The 19,450-nt window shown below is 39.5% G+C and overlaps 1 protein-coding gene across 1 annotated transcript; it reads left to right on the top strand.

The window, feature by feature from the left end:
- The first annotated feature begins 4,263 nt into the window (after positions 1-4,263).
- On the top strand, positions 4,264-19,307 carry LOC139688129 (uncharacterized). Its single transcript, XM_071585556.1, has 4 exons — positions 4,264-4,305; positions 7,762-8,182; positions 8,765-8,887; positions 18,415-19,307. Exons 1-4 carry the CDS (start codon positions 4,264-4,266, stop codon positions 19,305-19,307), a joined length of 1,479 nt encoding a protein of 492 aa, XP_071441657.1.
- The last annotated feature ends 143 nt before the right edge of the window (positions 19,308-19,450 follow it).

Raw genomic sequence — 19,450 nt, 5'->3', positions numbered from 1 at the left:
ATTTGGAGCCTGTAATTTGTCGGGGTGAGCCAGGGAAATTTTTGAGGCGCTGAATCCCTCAAGGGAGGAGAAAGAAGAGGGAGAGTGAGAGAGAGAGAGAGTGGACGAAGATGCGAAACTTGTGAGATCGGTGAATGATTCAGCGTTGCCGCATACGTAGTGTAGATTCGCTTAGAAAATAGGTAAGAAATATGCGTTACGATGCCAAAAACTTGACCAGGGATTGAATACCGGCGAGAAAAGGCTAATTTTTTCAAGCATGGAAGAAAAAGACTTGATTGCTGAGAAAGGGTTAATTTCATTAGTGCAAGGAGTTCGCTGCACTACATGACGGACGAGGAAAGAGAACCTTCTAATGATGCACCTAGCGGTTTAACCTCAAACGATCATAAATTAAGGTATGATAAGAACTTCTCCTGCAAGGCAGCATAGTTTCTCCGATTCTGCAATGCAAGGAATGGGTTATTTGAAAAATAGACGTCAACTGTAATCCAAGATAATGAAACATTCAAAAAGATCAATAATCGGGTAAAAAAATTTCAGAAGTCTGGACGTATTCCAGGAATTCCCAACGTTTGCATTAATCGCCGAATCACATATTAAGTAGCCTAAGAGCTCAGCATTGCAGAAAAAAATAATTTTTTGCGACAATAGTCCGGGCTATATAGAGAACATAGGGATCCAGTAGGTGCTGGCAAAGCCAAAGTTATCAATACCATCAATTAAATTTCACAGGTCGGAAAAGGCAGGTTGTCGTGTCTCGCTCTTCAATTGCAAAATAATCACCCCTAACGACTAATGGCACCTCCGGCAGTCATCGCTTACTTCGTTCTTGATATCTGCTGCATATATACTACGGATTTTTTTATCTTCAAGGGACAACTGGAAGCTATAGGAAATAATATCTTGTCATTTAAAAATACCAATGATTTGTAGAATCTTTTATTGCTCATATTTTTAACTTATAGAATGCTATAGATACAGAGATATAGATACTATTAATATACAGAACTATGGATAAGTTGGAATTGAACCTTTTTCATTAATATCCAAAACTGGTCATCAAATTAAAAGCGGAGTCACGAAAATAAATCTTGACCGAAAATTTAGAAAATTGCACAACCTAAAGTTATCATTGATCCATTAACCGAAATTTATATTTATTATTAGACTGATTGTGATGAATTTCTGAAATTTTCTGCAATAAATTGAAACAAAGCAGTTTGTAAAAATTATTTTTTTCATCAAAACAGCAATATTATTTCCTTTAATAATTCACAATTGCTGCTGTAATTGCAACATAATTGGAACATATCTCCAATTTGCACTCAATTTAAATTATGATATTTAAATTATGAAAAACTTTCCTTTCTATTAGCATCGAAAATTTATTAAATCATTACCATCATTACGAAAAGAGGGAATGACTCAAGGAAAAAAGAAAAAGTAAAATAGTAGGCGAATAAATTAGATAATGATAGACTAGAAAGTTTCTCATAAGGAAAATCCGGTAAGTTTGTGAAATAATTTGCTTACTTGGAAAACCATCGGTATTTGAAGCAGGAAACATTTCCTCTAAATGAAACTGGCCATCAAATACAGCAACTGATATACTTTAAGCTACAATATGTCATTGTTAAATATACCTGGATATCTGTTCTATGGAAGTCTCTGTTTTATGGAAGTCTCAGTTCTATGGAAGTTTTAAGGTGGCAGTATATTTTGTATGATTTTAAAAAGGGGATGAGATTATTATGCACGAAGCAGTAGGAATATTCACATCCGAAAAAACCATAATTGTGTGATATAATGGAAGACAAAATGTGGGGCCTAATACGATAAGGAATCGAGATGAACGGGGAGGTCGTATTTTGGCTAAGGCAGAGTGTGGGTACGAAAGAGAATCCATTTAGAAAATAATTGTGGACAGACTGGAGAAGTTGAGCTTCCCAGAATAAATCGTTCGAGGAATACTTCAATAATACAGCGATAGAGACAGCAGTGAAAACTAAAGAAATACATTTCTCAAGGATGCCTGAAGCAAAAATATTAAGACCATATACCGAATATTGAAAGTGAATATAAGATCAACGCACTTTGAAGCCCCAAGCAATGAGATTCCGATATCTCCCATCTTTCGTCATTACAACTTTCACTACTGTTTAATTTTCTCCAAGGATTCCTTAGATTCGTCACCAACGCAACTAGCCTACTCAAAGACACCGTGAATACGTTGTGAACTGCGCAGTGAAAATCCCACCCAACTTGCAAGAAGCACATGGTGTATAATGTATAGTGTTACAATGTGCGTTATCCATTATAACTTTTTCTCGTCACATCGATGCTACTGCAGTGCTTGCGATAGCGTTATTTCTAACGGATACTGCATAATATGCAAGATGCACCCATCATTTAAACACACTTTTAGATAGTGATAAAAACCTCTTCAGTGGAAAATGACCGGAAAGCAATTTTGCTAAATTCTTAAAGCAACATAGGAAATATTGAACGAAAGAGTATGAAAGTGATGCAATAAGAGAAACGATACGTAAACAAAAAATATTAATAGTTAGAAAACCGATCCTCTTGATCCTCTCCATTCCGTTCTCTTCTAAGCAAGTCCATTTCAGGTAAACTTTGACTTTCAAACTCATTTTATTATCAACGTTTTTCTCCGGAAGAGTTTTCTTCTTTCATTGTTTTATTCAGTCTATTTTGCAGTGAAATTCACCTAATAACAGTAACTAACACGAAATAAAATAAAATTGGATATAATTTGACGGAGAGTTGGACGCCAGTACAAATGTAACCGAAACTTCATATCTGATTTTAATTCCTCCATAGCATTATTAGGTATTTGTATCAACGTTTTTGGTAGGTTTTTTCAGAGGTCCATAAAACATTTCCACTTTACCTCACATAATTTTCTTCTTTATCTTTCTAGCGGAATTCAAGGGTGGATCTGAAGTATTTTTATTTAAAAAAAAGTCTGTTAAAGTCATTTTTAGGGTATCCATAGGATCTCCGGATTTCCTCTTCTTTTATCTACCTGTTTTCGCAATAAAAAATTCTTCTCTGCTGCCGATAAATTCTACTCTCTATAACTACGTGGCCCGCGGCAGCGATAATATTTATCTATATGACCTATATCTGACCTGTTAAATGTCAGCCCCTAATAATTCTGCTTCCCAAATTTACAATATACGTCCAAAAATCAAATAAATTGAATCCCCACTAAATTTTAAATAAAATTCTGTAAACTGGTAAAAATGAAGATAAATTACAATGGTAATGAGTTTTTGATGACAATGTGTAAAAAGATAGTCTTTTGTGTTTCTGTATATGCTGTGATTCCTTTGTTTTTATTTCCTTTTTCGTGCCATGGTCTACTAATGGTGCGTTCTATGTTATCAGACTAATGCAAGAATTAAATATCATTATTATTATTATATTTTTTCACCTATTCTGCTTCCCATACTTTATTATTCAAACTTGAACTGAATTAGTAGTTAAACTCAGTAGTTAGTAGTAATCAAACAAACACATAAATAACAACCCTGCTCACATTTTTGAAATAACGAAGTAAATGGCAGAATGACAAGAATTGATTTCCACCTAATAAAATTTCTATCAATAATCAATAATTATGAGTAAGCTAATTGCTACAAAATAATAAAAAATGGTGAAATGATTGTGAAAGCAAACCAGTAACATAATTCAAATATCATGAGAAACAATTGAAAAACCTGTATTAAAATGAAATATCCCATAAATGAATGATTTCAAAAATCCCTAAAACCCAAATAAGTGGTTTAAAAAATTGTGAACTTAAAGAAAATGGAAAATTTCAAGCAAAAATCCATAATTTTTACTCTCAGCAAAATCATCGTTGGATAATATTAACTTCGCCTCTTGATGTTTTTACATTCTTCCATCAGTTATAGAACTTGGCGGCAGAAATTATGACGTGTTTCCTTGCATTTCCTGATGCACATACACTTAAAAGCTCAAATATCACTAAATTACGTAGTTTTCCTCTTTTAAATGTCAAGACTTACTGATAGGAACCTTTAAGCAAATGTGGAGAAATTCGGTTCCTACATCATTCGGGGAACTTCAATCAATGGAATCTACTAAAACTCTGCAATAAAACCATCCTAGATATACCACACTTAAAAATACATACGCCTTCTCTTTCTTTGCTAAAGAGCAGAGGGTCATAAAAATGCGGGTAAATCGAGGTTAGCAGGAGGGATTTCCGGAATGGTGAGCTCGGATGACGCCTTCACCAAAGTAGAACGAAAAGTAAGAATGACACTTAGTACATCCTCATTGAAGAATGACGATGAGATGGGACTCGAATAAAAACTTTACTCAAGTACCCAATTGGTGGAAGAGGTGGAGTTAGATGGCTCTCTCGCGACTCTCGGAACAGTGGATGATATCGGGGAAGGGAGGGAAGGGTTAGTGAATGGAGTGCTTAAAGAGATGCTCTGCTCAACGGGAACAAGAAATGAAAGGGAGAGCGAGGGGTCGAGCCTCTCGTAGAGGTCGGACGGACCAAAGGGCGTCTCTGGCCGAGGGGAATGGAAAACGAGAAACGGAACCTAGCCCGCCTTCCCGCTTCACTCTACCTCATCCCCTCCCTAGAAGCGTATTAATGGAAATCGTCAATTCATATCAAGGAATACACTTGAATTCGTTAAGTGTCCTTAAATGCCAAGAGAGGCAAATCTCTAAATTAGTCCTTAAAAATCCGTTCCACCAGTTTTTTCAGTCAGTTTACCTGGCACAGATTTTACTTTCCCATTTATCAACCTTAAATACTTACATGGGTCGGATCTGAAATCATTCTTGATACATTAATTTATCTTGCAATTAATTTAGTCGAAAGAAATCGAAAACATAACAGCTAGCAATGAACCACAAGGGTTTAGCAGCATCGGTATAGAACTAATGCCTGGCAAGTTTCAATCATTAGAGTAATTAATTTTAAATGATTTAATTCATACCTCCGCAATGACTTTTGTTTAATCCTCTAACAAAACTGAACACTTCTAAAAACATGAGCTCAAAATTAGTAATGGAGTCAAAAAGATTTTTATAATATTAATCTGAATTAATGATGCACAGAATTATATTTCTAAACAGTCAAAATAAGAATTAAACTATAGAAATTTTCTACAACATCGAAATGTTATGCTCTATCTAGGTATTAAGAGGTCATTACCTTGATAAGTATATTTACTCATATACATGAAACTTGATTGAATAAAACTTTACTCTTTTACCTCAACAGAGTTGAAAGTGTTATTGTAATGAAAATTTGTATAAATGTTTCTCACCGTTTTAAAACCATTAAAGTTAGCATTTCTAAAACATGTTAAGTTTTATTATAGTTTCAGAGTATTTAAACAATATCTGCCAATAATGGAAAGCATTTTTTCCAAGAATATCTATTTCCAGTACGACGGAAATTTTCATCTGATTGTTCATTAGGCAAGAGAAACTTGATTCCGTGCAACAAGTATACGAGTCTTTAGCTTCATATTCTCACTTCATTGTATTCCTTACGACCAGTAGTTCACGAATATCGTGTATTTATTCCTTGTTTTATATTAAACGAACACTACTGAACCATTGTTATATAATAATGCATTCTATCATTAATATATACATATCGAAGACAAGTAAGAAGAGGTAAATTTCTTAAGTGGCACCGAACCGAGAAAAGATCAGGCAACTATAGTAGTCGTAGTTTTAGGGGAGACGACCGACGTCTAAGGCCATTTGCTCCATTATAGATGGATGGGAAAGTAATATTGGAGAGAAACCCGGCGCCGGCATTAGCCTACTCTTATCGAAAGGCTCTCTAAGGGGTCCGCAGTTAAACGTCCCATCCGACGGACGTCGTACTCACTCAAAGTGCTCTCCACAGAGCACCTCAAGTAGGGATCAAGATAACACAGAAACATATCTGTCACCTCCAGGATTGGAGCCCGGGCCCTCTCGGTGGGAAGTCAGTACGTTAGCCACCGTACCATCCGATCCCCGGCAATTATCATGCTGTAATAAAGTCGATGTCAAACATCCAGTAGAGGTTCAAAATATATTTTTCATAGTAATAAAGCACGTTTCTGTGGTATTTTAATGTCGACATAGTCTCTCACAAGATATATCTCAAGTTTAACTATTAATTATAAAAGTGGCAGTCATTATACGCAGCTCATGACGAAGTATTTTCTTCTAAGATATATTATCTTATGTAAAATGGAAAGTGAAAAAGATTAAAAGTGAAAGAAGAGATGTTTCCCTAGCATCTCAGTGTAAATAAAATAAAACTCATGTTTATCTGTGCTTGCACTAAAATTGATAACATTTTTTCTAACCAGCCACATTCAAGAGCGTTCATGGGGCCACGTAAAACGGTGACGCACCAGAGAGAAAGGATACCAACGAGGGCACATCCAATGTTACACATTCAAGAGGCATTTACCAGACTCTCTCTTTCTCTTGGGGAGTAAAACTTATGACGGGAACTTTGTAGCGTAGGATGGGCGGGGGCTAAGATCACGGGCGAGGCAGGCCGCCGTGTGGTCGAAAGAGAATTTGCGAAGATGTGTTTGCCCCCCCCCCTTCTGCCTCAACCCCACGGAACCTGTGAGGGGCAGGGGGATGGCCCAGGACGATGTGGAAAGTGGAATTAAGATTCTCTATATGACAATACTGCCTTGCTAGGGGTTTTCGACCGATATAAAAGGGAGGAGTATCTTCCCACAACATCACACTCACTCCTTCAGTCAACGACCAGTTCACATCTACTCCTGTACAAGCAAGGATACGATGAAAGCCTTTGTGAGTACCTAACAATTACGTCACTTAAGTCTACGATATCTATTTCAGAGACTTCATGATGGGTGGAAAGTGCTGCTCAATTTCATTTTTCCACCCCTGCACAGGGAAAACCTTTATGGTTCTTTGGTTACTCCATGTTCCTGAAATTTAGAGATTTGATTAAGAATCTACTACCAACAATATTTTCATATATAAAATCTTAATTGTAAACTTTTTTGGAATTTTATATATATATATATATATATATATATATATATATATATATAATTTATATATATATATATATATATATATATATTAATTAATCAGTATTTCAAGGAGTGGGCAGCAGTAAACCACCCCTAGGAGTGGTTTACTGCAGCCCTCCAATCTACTCTATTCAATGTCAATTCCCTCAATCCCTGATACCTTCTCTGTTTTACGTCCTTCTTCATTTGTCTGTCCTATGTACATATCTCTTGGTCTTCCTCGTGGAATCTTTCCTTCTATAGATATTCGTATTTAATCCATTGTGTCTCAATATGTGCCCATTCCATCTATTTCTTCTTTGCCGTAGAGTTCTCCATATGGTCCTATCTTCTTCTGCTCTTCTGTATACCTTGTCTTTCCTCACATTATCTGTCATATACGAGTATACACACACACATAAAAAAATATTATATATATATATATATATATACATATATATATATATATATATATATATATGTATATAATGTTTTGGTGTGTCATCACTCCAGCGATCATCATAGGTTATTATTCTTTTCCCCTCTTTGCTCCTATTTACGCGGTACTGAAATTATGACAATGCAGTCCATTGACTTTTTTACGTTCAATTTTTGTTGAACCATGGAATATCAAATAAGAGAGCCCAGCAAATAAAATATTTGATTTTCTTCTTTGCAGATCTTTTTAGCCTTCCTGGCGGCGGTGGTTGTCGCGAAGGATGTCGCGAACGAATCGCAAAAGAAGGAAAAGAGAGGAATCATTGGATCCGGAGGTATAGGGGGAATTAATGGAATAGGTAGCATAGGTGGTGTTGCCGGCGGTATTGGCATCGGACACGGTGGCTTGGGAGGATCGTACGGAGGATCATACGGGTACGGTGGAGGTTACGCGGGAGGCTATGGATTGGGCAGCGGGCTTCAACTGGGAAGCATCGGAGGCGGTTATGGACTCGGAAGCGGTTATGGACTCGGAAGCGGTTATGGACTCGGCAGCGGTATTGGAGTCGGAAGCGGTTTCGGAGTTGGAAATGGATTCGGTATCGGAAGTGGTTATTCACTCGGAAGCGGTATCGGAGTCGGAAGCGGTATTGGAGTTGGAAGCGGTATCGGCGTCGGCGGCGGACTGTACAACGGTGGATTCGTAGGTGGCGCTGCGGCAGTCGCTCCATCGGTACAGACGGTAACTGTAAACCGCCCCGTTCCTGTACCACAACCTATTCCTGTGCCCGTTACGGTCAACCGGCCTGTGCCCGTACCTGTTCCTCAACCATACGCTGTGTCCGTGCCTAGGCCCTACCCCGTGTCCGTCCCGCACCCAGTCCCCGTTCAAGTCGATAGACCTGTCCCCGTTTCCGTTCCCAGGCCTTACCCGGTTTCCGTTCCACACCCAGTCCCAGTGTCGGTCCCAAGACCTTACCCCGTTTCCGTCCCTCATCCAGTTCCCGTTTCCGTCCCAAGGCCCGTCGCAGTCCCAGTCCCTCACCCAGTTCCAGTCCCTACTCCCGTCGTTGTTAACGGTGGCATCTCCGGAGTTTCCGGTGGAATTTCCTCTGGTTACGCTTCTGGTTCCTCCTTCGGAATCTCATCTGGGTCGATTGGTGGTTTTGGTTTGGGTGGCATTGGAGGAACTAATGGCCTTATCGGTGGATCATCCCTCATTGGTGGCGGCAGCCTGGGCTCAGCTGGGTACGCTGGAAGTTACGGATACGGCGGTGGATATGGAGGCGGATACGGCGGAGGATTCGGCAGTGGATTCGGCGGCGGATACGGTGGCGGATACGGTAGCGGGTACGGCGGGGCTATTGGTGGGACGACAGGGGCCATTATCAAGGATCACAACGTGGGAGGAATTACCGGTGCCTATAAGTACGGCAGTGGAAAGTGGTGATCAGAATTGAAAAAAATATTCATCCCGTTGTTTTTATGATAGTCGTTATAACAAAGACGTTATTATAATCATGGCCTAAAAATACTTGTTCTGTTTTCTTGAAGGTTTATAGAATACATAGAATTTGTGTGGTCATATGTCCTAAGCGCAAATCCAATGTCAACTTTTTATTCAATAAAAATGTACAAACAATTAAATTGTTTTTCATCTATCGCTATCCCCTCCGACTAATGATTAATAATAATTAGAATCAACTTTAGTTTTTCAAATAAAAAAGCAAAGAAAGGTAAGCTCCACTACCTACTAAGTTCATCTTACGCATTAAGAAAATGTCTACCAGTTGATGTCCACCACATTTTCAAGAACAGCACTTACTTGGGTTAGAGTACGTGAATACTACTTTAATTCTGCCAACTATGAGTTAGTTTTTGATGGATTTGGGCAATATAAAACACAAATTGTAAATCTTCTTTAGAGCTTTACATACCTCATAATTCCAGCCACATACAATGAATTACACTTAATCAATATAATACATAAACTTCAACCAATTTTATACTTTTAGCAAAGTATAAAATATGAGGTAATGGATCGATACACACATTTCCATATTATGTACTAAAATGATATCGCAGTTGCAGTTTTTCGTACTTTTTAATGTATCACGCATTTATCGTTTCCATTTAGTGACCTTAATATTTTTTGGATGTGAATGTGTTGAAAATATAGTTCTGAAGAAGATTTACGACTAATTTGAAACGTTTTTGGATGTATGAGTTGTGCTTTTCATTCGCGAAGCTCCTTTAGAATGATAATCGACTGTTGAGTGAAATCCTCTCAGGTATTCCACCGGGTTAGCGTCTCCATTGCTGCCGACTTTTCGAGTTTTTTACTAGGTCATCGTATTCTGGGCACCAGCTTGTCATCACGCCAATTTCGTTATTAATAATATGAATATAATTGCAATGCTGTAATGAGAACTCATTTCAACATTTCTGCCCATTCACATTTTCTTACAAACCTACACGTAAGTTATTTACTTATATGCTACACAGTGTTATCTGTTATTCTGCTGGGATTGTGTTTTGATTATGTCTTCTAGCACGGTGTTATTCAAATCTATCAGATTGTAACAGAGGAAGCTGCATGTCAAAATATGTGTATCAACTCCTTTAGCAATTAGGAATTGAATTGAATTCTATTTTTACACAGAAAAAACATTGAGTATGTGCTACGGTAAGTAAGATCTTTCCAATTACGGAAGTATACAACATACTCGTAATATCCAAAGATAACACTTTCCACAAAATCAAATCAAAAAATAGTGTACAAGATTTGTTGAACGTATTAAAACAACAGCTATACAGGGACTTAAACTGTTCAATATTTTTCTATCTATAGACTTCTTTGGTCCATGCTAAATTATTAAATAATTGATGTGGTTATTACTATTAGCCTTTTTGGACATGATGCTCTCTTAACTTATACTTTATTTAATAAGAGATTGGTTATATTAAATTTAGCGTTTTGTAACCGATTTAGTGGCAAAAATGTATTTGATGTGGGCCAGATTGTCTGAGAAAAGTTTGCATGATTTTTACAAATAAAATCCTTAATTCTGAGGAGTATAGGTCGATAATGTTTATTTGATATTATTCAGTTCATTAGACCTCTTTATTGTTTCATACATTCCCCTTTCATTTGCCAATAGTACCAAAACTGAATGATAATAATTGTGTTCAATTTAAAACACAGTTTAAAGGCAATCGATATTTAAAATACGAATTTGGGATAGGCATAATCTAGCGTGCGGTGACGCCATCGTTGGATACAATATTCCGTGCGAAGTCGCCATCCCTCCGCTTAAGTCATTTAGCACACCGTGACTGCTATTACTAACAGTAGTCTATCTGCTTGCGATAGGTTTTTGACGGGCTCTGACACTGCACACTACTATAGTTGTAATCCCCCTCTAACTTTCACAAAAAGCCCTAAGGCCCCTTTATACATACAAATGTACAACAGTGACAAATTCTGTAGCTCTGCATACTTACTACCTCCCTTAAGTACATCCTAAATGTCTTTCCCTCCCTTTGCTTCGCCTTCCAATTTTTCTTCCATTATTAACGCTTTCAGCAATCCATTGTCTCTTGGTATTTGATGCATTCACTTGCCCGACCATTCTTTGTATTTCTCGTAAAATCCATTTCTCTCCTCCAACTAATATTTAAACCAAAATATTGTAATCTCTTACTCAGAAAAAGAGCACTTAATTTTTATCAGACACAATAGGCAAGTAAATTATGAGGCTATCACTTACTATTGCATATACTACGAGGGTCATCCGGAAAGTAGTACCCGTTCGTGAAATAAAGACACAAAAGTAAATATTAACAAACATAAAAAATTTTATCTGAAAGAGGATACTTTAAACTACTTCTCAACATAATCTCCAAGCAAATTAAGGCATTTGTCATAACGTGTGACAAGTTTCTGTATTCCTGCTGCATAGTCCTTCGCCGCCAGCTCATTGAGATACGCGAGGGACCCATCTTGCACAAATTTTTGCATAATGCAGATGGTGTTTAACAATTTCATGAACAATTGTTCGAGAAACATTGGGAAAATGCTCACAGATGTCATCAATTGTGACGCGCCGATCGTTCCTCACGAATTCGTCAACTGAGCTCACCAGTTGGTCTGTAATGACAGACGGTCTCCCCGAACGCTCATCGTCGTGTGTGTTCCCCCTCCCCATGTTGAAGTTGCGACACCACCGCCGAACAGACGACTCGTCCATTACATTGTCTCCATACACCTCCTTTAATTGGCGATGAATATCACATGGGCGAACGTTTCTTGCATTGAGGAATTTAATCACTGCCCTCACTTCACAACTGGCGGCGTTCTCAATTTTTTTAAACATTGTAAACAATCACAGAAACAACACAGGCAATGCTAGCGTCACGCAACTTGGCTCAGAGAAGGCAGACAAGCCACTGAAGCTATCTGACCTCGTCCAGCGGCTACTCGCGTCGTCAGCACTTCATGCGGCACGAACGGGTACTACTTTCCGGATGACCCTCGTATATCCATTATTTTTTTACACCCTAAAGTAGTTCATATTTGGACTTGATCGCATTCAAAGAAGTAACGTGTTTTATAAATTTTGAATATTATACCTTTTGATTTTGTCATTAATGTTATCTCATAAATCAAAATAAGGTTAAGGGTCTTTTGTGTGGAGATATTTTTTCCGCGAAAACTTTCCAAAATGAAACTCCATGAGACTGAGATGACTTGAAAGAACAAAAAAAGTCTCCTGTTTTTTCCTAAAATAATAACAAAAATATATCAAAAAAATGTCGCTAAAAAGTAGCAACAGTCTCAAAAAAATAATTTACTTTAGCAAAAAAGAAATTTGATTTTATCACTTTCTCTATTCCTATTTTTAATAGTTGCTTTCACAAGCTAAAGAATAAGATTTTTGGGAGCACTTGAAAATCAGTGTGTACGTTTGAAATCCAATATGTGATTATTTATGACAACTCAAAGATATTTCGAAGCTTATTTTATTTACAAGTAAGTTCCAGAAAGATAATAATGGGATTATAACTCTTGGAAATAAATACAATGATATACATTCGTTTTCACCAAGAAGCTACACTGTCATCCCGTCACTCTTTATCAGTTCAGTTATACCTCTGTTGACATTACAGTTCGTCAAAAGGGAAATCTGAAATTCTTTTTCATTAGGGTTGTTGGGAGGTCAGTAATTAATGTCTCATAACAAATAACGACCGTTCTACGTCACAGGACAGGAGCTGCACATACATTTACATGACAATTTCTTTGAAAGAGAACTTTCCAATAATTGAGTAATTCAATCCTATGCACTCAGAATCTTATACCCGAACAGTTTCTCTCGCGAAAGTGGGCCCAAGCTTAATTATGCTAAACTTTTAGCTTTCAAGCCTAGGCGTGAGGTCAGAATGCATTATTTAGCTTACTTTTAAAATTATCTAGAATCGAGGAAAACTGGAAGAGTTATTACTTTGGGTTATTCGAATTCTTCACAGCTTGTTGGCCAAAAATATATTTATTGACTACACATCGAAGTCGTTTTTAATGTGAGTAATTAAAGAAAATAGCAAACCAAGACAAGTGTTTTGAGTTTGCTTATTTTAGGAAAGGAATTTGAAAACTGAGCGACGAAAAGACTTTTCTGTAAGCTCTGCTGCACGAACTGTGAGTATTATATCCCATTGACTCATAGACACCCAAGGATAAGCCATGTAATTTCAACATAACTACACAACGTCACAAAACAAACATTTTTGAAATATTACAAACATTTCTTGAATTTCTCCACTACGACGGAGGAGTTTACAAAGCCGTTTCAATTTACAAAGTCGCTGGAGGTAAAAATGGTCACAACATTCTTTTATAATTCCCGCCTATGGGCTTCAAATGAACTACTTGATCAATATTTGCAAAGACATTCAGAAAATTCCCTAAAAATAAAAAGTGAAAGACTTTTTACAATCTATACTGGTTACTATTTTTAGTCATGTAATTGTTTATAGTTTACAAGGTCTGCCCCAAAAGTAGTAGGACTGAGTCGGTTAAAAAAATGCTTTGCCAGGATTGATATATTCACTCAAAATTCTTCGAAGCAGCAGCCTTGTGCGTCCATACACCACTGTCATTTGGTTTTTGTCGCCTCGTACGACTTCAGGAAGAAGGTGCCTGGAATACTGCTAGCTTCATCGTCACGATATGTTGTAACGCTTCCACCGAGACACGGTGACGTCCTTCCAGCACTGATTTGAGGCGGAGGAAGAGAAAAAATTCAAGTGGGGCATAATTTAAAAAAATTGGTCCCTCACTAAAAAGCTCGAGAAGCTCTTAACAGATTCGAGTACGAGTCTCCTTTTTTTCGTCCGAGAGCACTCGCAGTACCAACTTCGCACTCACCTTTCTCAAGCCCATTTTTTCGGTCACAAGTACCAAATCACTTTTAGGGATGCCAAGTACATCAGAAAGAATGCGAGCACTTAATCTACGATCCCTGTTCAACAATGCCTTCACAAATTCAAGATTTAATTCTCTTTTTGAGGTCGAAGGGCGTTGTGAACATAGAGCGTCTTCAACACTTTCTCTACCCTCCCGAAAAAACTTGTGCCACTGAAAAACACATGATCTACCCATTACATTATTAACATAAGGACCCTTGAGTATGTCAAGTGTCTTTTTGCCCGGATTCAAACAAAATTTGATAGCGTAGGGCTGTTCTAATAACCGATTCGCGACGGAGCGTGACGAGGTCACTTTGGAGAGGTTTCGCAAACGATCCGCAATCCGCAAAGGCTGGGAGCCAACTACCACCGGTATCCAGCCTTTCCTGAGACTTTCCCCTCCCTATCCAGGCTGGAAAAACCGCCGACCGTCCATCTATCCGGGAAAAAATAAATCCCACTACCTTTGGGACAGACCTTGTAAAAGATTGATAGCTTAATTATACTTAGCTGGAGGTGCGTCACCAAATTTATCTCCATTATATGAAAGTTTTACTTCAGTACATTGGAAAATATAAGCTGCTTTTTTAATTTTTCAATCATAACTCCCACCATTTGAAACGATGACTTTTCCTGATGATTATACCTGAAATGAGGAGTAAGTTTGGACAATTCACAACTAGCAGGACATACCGAAACTAAATATCAAAGTTTAATGAATAATTTGACTATATGATATGTACATGGTACGGACAAAGAGTATCAGAAATATTTTTTTCCCTATGTGACTGTATGTCGCAGTGAGCAGGATCGGTGGCGAGGGGTCCGACTATCGACACGCGCCAAGTGCCAATCGCTCTCGAGCGTTAGCTCAGCCTAGATCGTTTTTTTCAGTGAACCCCTGTCGAGTGACTTGTGCAATCGCAAACTGCAGCGAACGATTGAAAAGCGGTACGCTATCAAATTTTGTGTGGGAGTGGAAAAATCGGGTACGGAGACGTTCGGCAATATTTGCCAAGTGTTCATGGATGAAAGCTTGTTACAATCTGCCGTTTTTAAGTGACACAAGCTCTTTAAAGATGGTCGAGAGGGTGTGGAGGACGAGCCCCGCGCTGGACGACCATCGGCGTCAAGAATCGACTACAACATGCAACTTGTGCGTGAAGTGCTGAATTCATACCGTCAGTTAATAACTCGCATCATAGCAGATCGTATTGGCATTGATAGAATGATAGTGCGCACCATTATCACTGAAAATTTGGCATTGCGAAATATCTGCGCTCAACTCGTCTCGAAAGTCTTGACGGACGACGAAGAGTTGATTATCTACCTGCGAAGACCTGCAATGACATCACCACGATTTTCCAACCTCCTTAGAGCCCGACTGGGCACTAGCAGACTATTTCCTATTCCCAAAAGTGAAATCCTCCCTCAAATAACACCACCATGGATCTTCTAGAATCTGCTTACCAGGAAGCCTTCATGAAAAAGCCGCAGGCGAAAGTTTGTTGACGCTCAAGGGATGTACTTTGAAGAATTTTGAGGAATTAAAGCAATCTGAAGTAAAACTACTTTTTCGAAATTTTTCCCGATACTTTTTATACAGACGTTGCATCACGACGGATACAGCACAAGATATTTGGAATAAATATTAACGAAAAAACTGATAAATCCAACAAACTGGGATGTAAATTTCCTCCCATGCGAACCTTGCACACATTTCAAAAAAGAGGACAGTCTCTCCTGGGAAATGTGGTCCGTTGATTTTACAATTTCTTCTAGTTGCCAAAATAATATATAACTATTGATATCCGCCTTTAACATACCAAACAGCCACGGCAAGTAAGCCAAATATAACCGCTATGAGAATAAATTTTCTTCAATGTAAACAAAAAAATTCTTTGCAATTGAGATTGGAAAGGGGAAATATGGACAACGTCAGTAAAAATGAATGATTCTGCACCACATACAGTTGAACGACACAGTCAGTTATAAGACATGTTTCTGCACCTCGTATCTCGGTTGGATAAATACAAACAAAATTCTCTCACAACAGTAGTGCAAAAATAGCTCCTTCCAGCACAACAAAGAGACAATTCAACTAATCGATCCATATACAAATGATTGAAGTATAACTACAAATATTGAGTAAAAATGGGTCAAGCCATTTTATACAATCAAATCGAACAACTTAAAAACGTTTATTTCATTATTCAAAGCCATGTATAGCTTTTTATGCACATCTCCATATTTCTGGCTAATTCTACAAGACCAACATTTCAGCTTAGTTTCTTTTATTTAACAATGAAACGCCAACCAAAGCACACGGAATAGTCACAGAAAAAGTATCCATTCCCACTATCCGAAAAAAAACCATTTACGCAAAAATTATAATATGCAACTCTATACACCCATATTTATGTACGTTGCTGGATGGGTTTCGGTATGATTTTGATAATAAATATTGAAATAATAGGTATTTTTAATAATCTCATGTTATTTTACTATGGAAAATCAAACACCATTCTAGGGAATTTTTCGTCATCTTATGGCATTTAATTTTTACATATGTTAACTCATAATACATATATTTATCTATATATAAACACTTTTGTGCAAGTCTCACCAACGTTAATATCAATGTAAATGAAGTTATCAAGCGGAAAAAGACAAAAACAAAGAAACACACTAAAAAAGAAAAGAAAATCACTAGGTTTCAAATTTTCGGTGGTCCATGCCACTTTTCTCAAGGAAGAACAGGACAAAACAGGTTCTGTCAGATTAAGTTCAGCCTGCTCTTCCTGGAGAATTCGATACCTAGTGAGTTCCTGTTCTTTATTTGTGTTTCTGTGTTTTTGTTTTTGGTAATTGATGCTAACTTCTTATACATTATATATATATACATATATATATTTATATATACATGTAAAACATATTTATACGAAAAATAACTAAAAGGATTACGGCCATGGCACCTAAATGCGAAATGAATCGAAAAAAAAACTTACACGACACGGACTACGGCATAAAAAAATTATCTTGCTACAAATCTGCAAATGGAAGAAACAGATCAAAAAATTAAATCGACCTACCAAAAATTAATAAAAAATAGTGTAATAAAAAGTAAGCACGACTTTCAAAATGTAGAGCTGAAACTTATAGGGCGGGACAAAGAGAGGAACGAGTTACGGATAGGGGAAGAAAGTGAACTTCCGAAGATGTTACCCCGCTCCTTCAAAAAATGAGTGGGATGAGAAGTGGAAAGGTTAACGAAAAGAAAGTGCAAGCGAGATACTCCTCGGAGCAATATTCCTTCGAAAGGGTTTTCGGATCATATAAAAGGAGAAGGCATCGTCCTCCAAAATCACACTCACTCCTCGAGCCTTCGAACAGTGTACACCTCCTCCGGATCAAGCAAGGATACGATGAAGGCCTTCGTAAGTACTACCTACGGCTCTCCTCCCTTTGAAAATTTTAGAACCCATTAGTTACATTGAAGAGGGCATTAGAACTCTCACGGCCCATTATCAGTGGTGCCAACGAATAGTCCATTGACTAAAAACATGAGTCTTGTAAACTTTTCAAGTAATTGAAAGCAACATTTCCATTTAAAATGAAAAGGAGAGGTAATTGGGCGAAGGTAAAATTTTCATCCGGAAGTTGATGTCCGGTGAACGAGATAAACGTTCTCCGTAAATGTCTTTGAAACCTGTAGGATACATCAATATTGATTCGCTCGCTCCAAAGGACTACTAAATCTCTCTCTCTCTCTCTCTCCAAAATTCAAGAGCTCAATATCGTTCACCTTTCGAGTGTGACTCGTCTTCATAATAGCCTTCCCGATGGACGACTTGTCCTCTGAATAGAATGGCATATTGGCTCGGCGCCGATTTCGGGTCGGGGCGCAATTGCGGAAACTAATACGCACCGTCATTTCGTCCACAGATTTTAGTTGTCCTCTTGGCGGCAGTGGCCGTGGCGAAGGATGTCGCAAACGAGCAGTCGCAGAGGAAGGACAAGAGAGGCATCATTGGAAGCGGAGGGATCGGTGGCCTGGGTGGGATCGGCGGGGACATCGGGGGCATTGGCATAGGACACGGCGGAGGTGGACTGCTCAACGGGATCGGGGGTGGTTACGGCGGCGGCAGTTACGGTGGAGGCTATGGATACGGTGTGGGAAGTGGCATCGGGGGCGGGATCGGGAATGGCATCGGAATCGGGGGTGGTGGTTTCGGTATCGGCGGCGGGAAAGGATTCGGGAGTGGCATTGGAATCGGGGGTGGTGGATTCGGTATCGGCGGCGGGAAAGGATTCGGGAGTGGCATTGGAATCGGGGGTGGTGGAATCGGGAGTGGAATCGGAATCGGGAGTGGAATCGGAAATGGCTTTGGAATCGGAAGCGGCATCGGCGGTGGTGCGTTCGGAGGTGGGTTCGGAGGTGGATTTGGCGGAGGAGCCGCTGCACCCGCCGTCCAAACGGTGACCGTCAGCCGTCCCGTCCCAGTTCCTCACCCTGTCCCAGTCCCAGTTAGCCGACCCGTCCCCGTTCCCGTTCCTCAGCCGTACGCCGTCTCCGTGCCTAGGCCCTACCCCGTGTCCGTCCCGCATCCAGTCCCCGTTCAAGTCGATAGACCCGTCCCAGTTGCTGTTCCCAGGCCTTACCCGGTTTCCGTTCCGCACCCAGTTCCGGTGGCCGTCCCCAGGCCGTATCCCGTCTCCGTTCCCCACCCCGTCCCCGTCTCAGTTCCTAGGCCAGTGCCCGTCCCCGTCCCTCAGCCAGTACCCGTGCCCACACCCGTCCTCGTCAACGGTGGCGTATCAGGTGGAATTTCTTCCGGAGGGTTCGGAGGCTCATCCTTGATTGGCGCTGGAAGCATCGGTTCCATCGGATACGGAGGAGGATTCGCCTCTGGAGGTGGACTCGGGTATGGAAGCGGAATCGGTTACGGAGGCGGAGCCGGTTATGGCAGCGGAATCGGTTATGGCAGCGGAATCGGTTATGGAAGCGGAATCGGTTATGGAAGCGGAATCGGTTATGGAAGCGGAATCGGTTATGGAAGCGGAAGTGGTTATGGAAGCGGAAGCGGTTATGGAGGCGGAATCGGTTATGGAAGCGGAGTCAGTTATGGAAGCGGAAGCAGCTTCGGAAGCGGAATCGGGATTGGAGGCGGATATGGGGGCAAACTCGGAGCGGGCAGCATCGGAGCTGGATCCATAGGAGGAGGCGCCATTGGAGGATCTTTCGCGGGCGGTGCCATCAAGGACTACGGAGTCGGCGGAATCTCTGGCTCTTACAAGCAAGGCGGTGGCAAGTGGTAACCAGTACTCGCCAACAAGCCCTGCAAACCTGCCCTACCGTCGTCTTTCTGGTTCATCAGTATTTACAAGACTGCACTGATGCGATCGTTTTAGCACTTTTGTTCACATACAGCTTTCCTAACAAGTGCCGTGCCAAAATGTCG

This window comes from Hetaerina americana, unplaced genomic scaffold, assembly GCF_022747635.1.
Source record: "Hetaerina americana unplaced genomic scaffold, ioHetAmer1.1.p SCAF_2, whole genome shotgun sequence".
In the NCBI taxonomy this organism is placed as follows: domain Eukaryota; kingdom Metazoa; phylum Arthropoda; class Insecta; order Odonata; family Calopterygidae; genus Hetaerina; species Hetaerina americana.
The sequence above is the reverse complement of the archived record's forward strand: the minus strand, read 5'-3'. Positions and strand labels throughout refer to the sequence as shown.

Excerpts from the sequence above, each read along its gene's own strand:
- LOC139688129 (XM_071585556.1), top strand. The coding sequence starts at position 4,264 with ATGGTGAGCTCGGATGACGCCTTCACCAAAGTAGAACGAAAA. Across the intron at positions 4,306-7,761 it reads TCACCAAAGTAGAACGAAAA|ATCTTTTTAGCCTTCCTGGC; the intron begins GTAAGAATGACA and ends TCTTCTTTGCAG. Across the intron at positions 8,183-8,764 it reads AAGCGGTATTGGAGTTGGAA|CTGGGTACGCTGGAAGTTAC; the intron begins GCGGTATCGGCG and ends GCCTGGGCTCAG.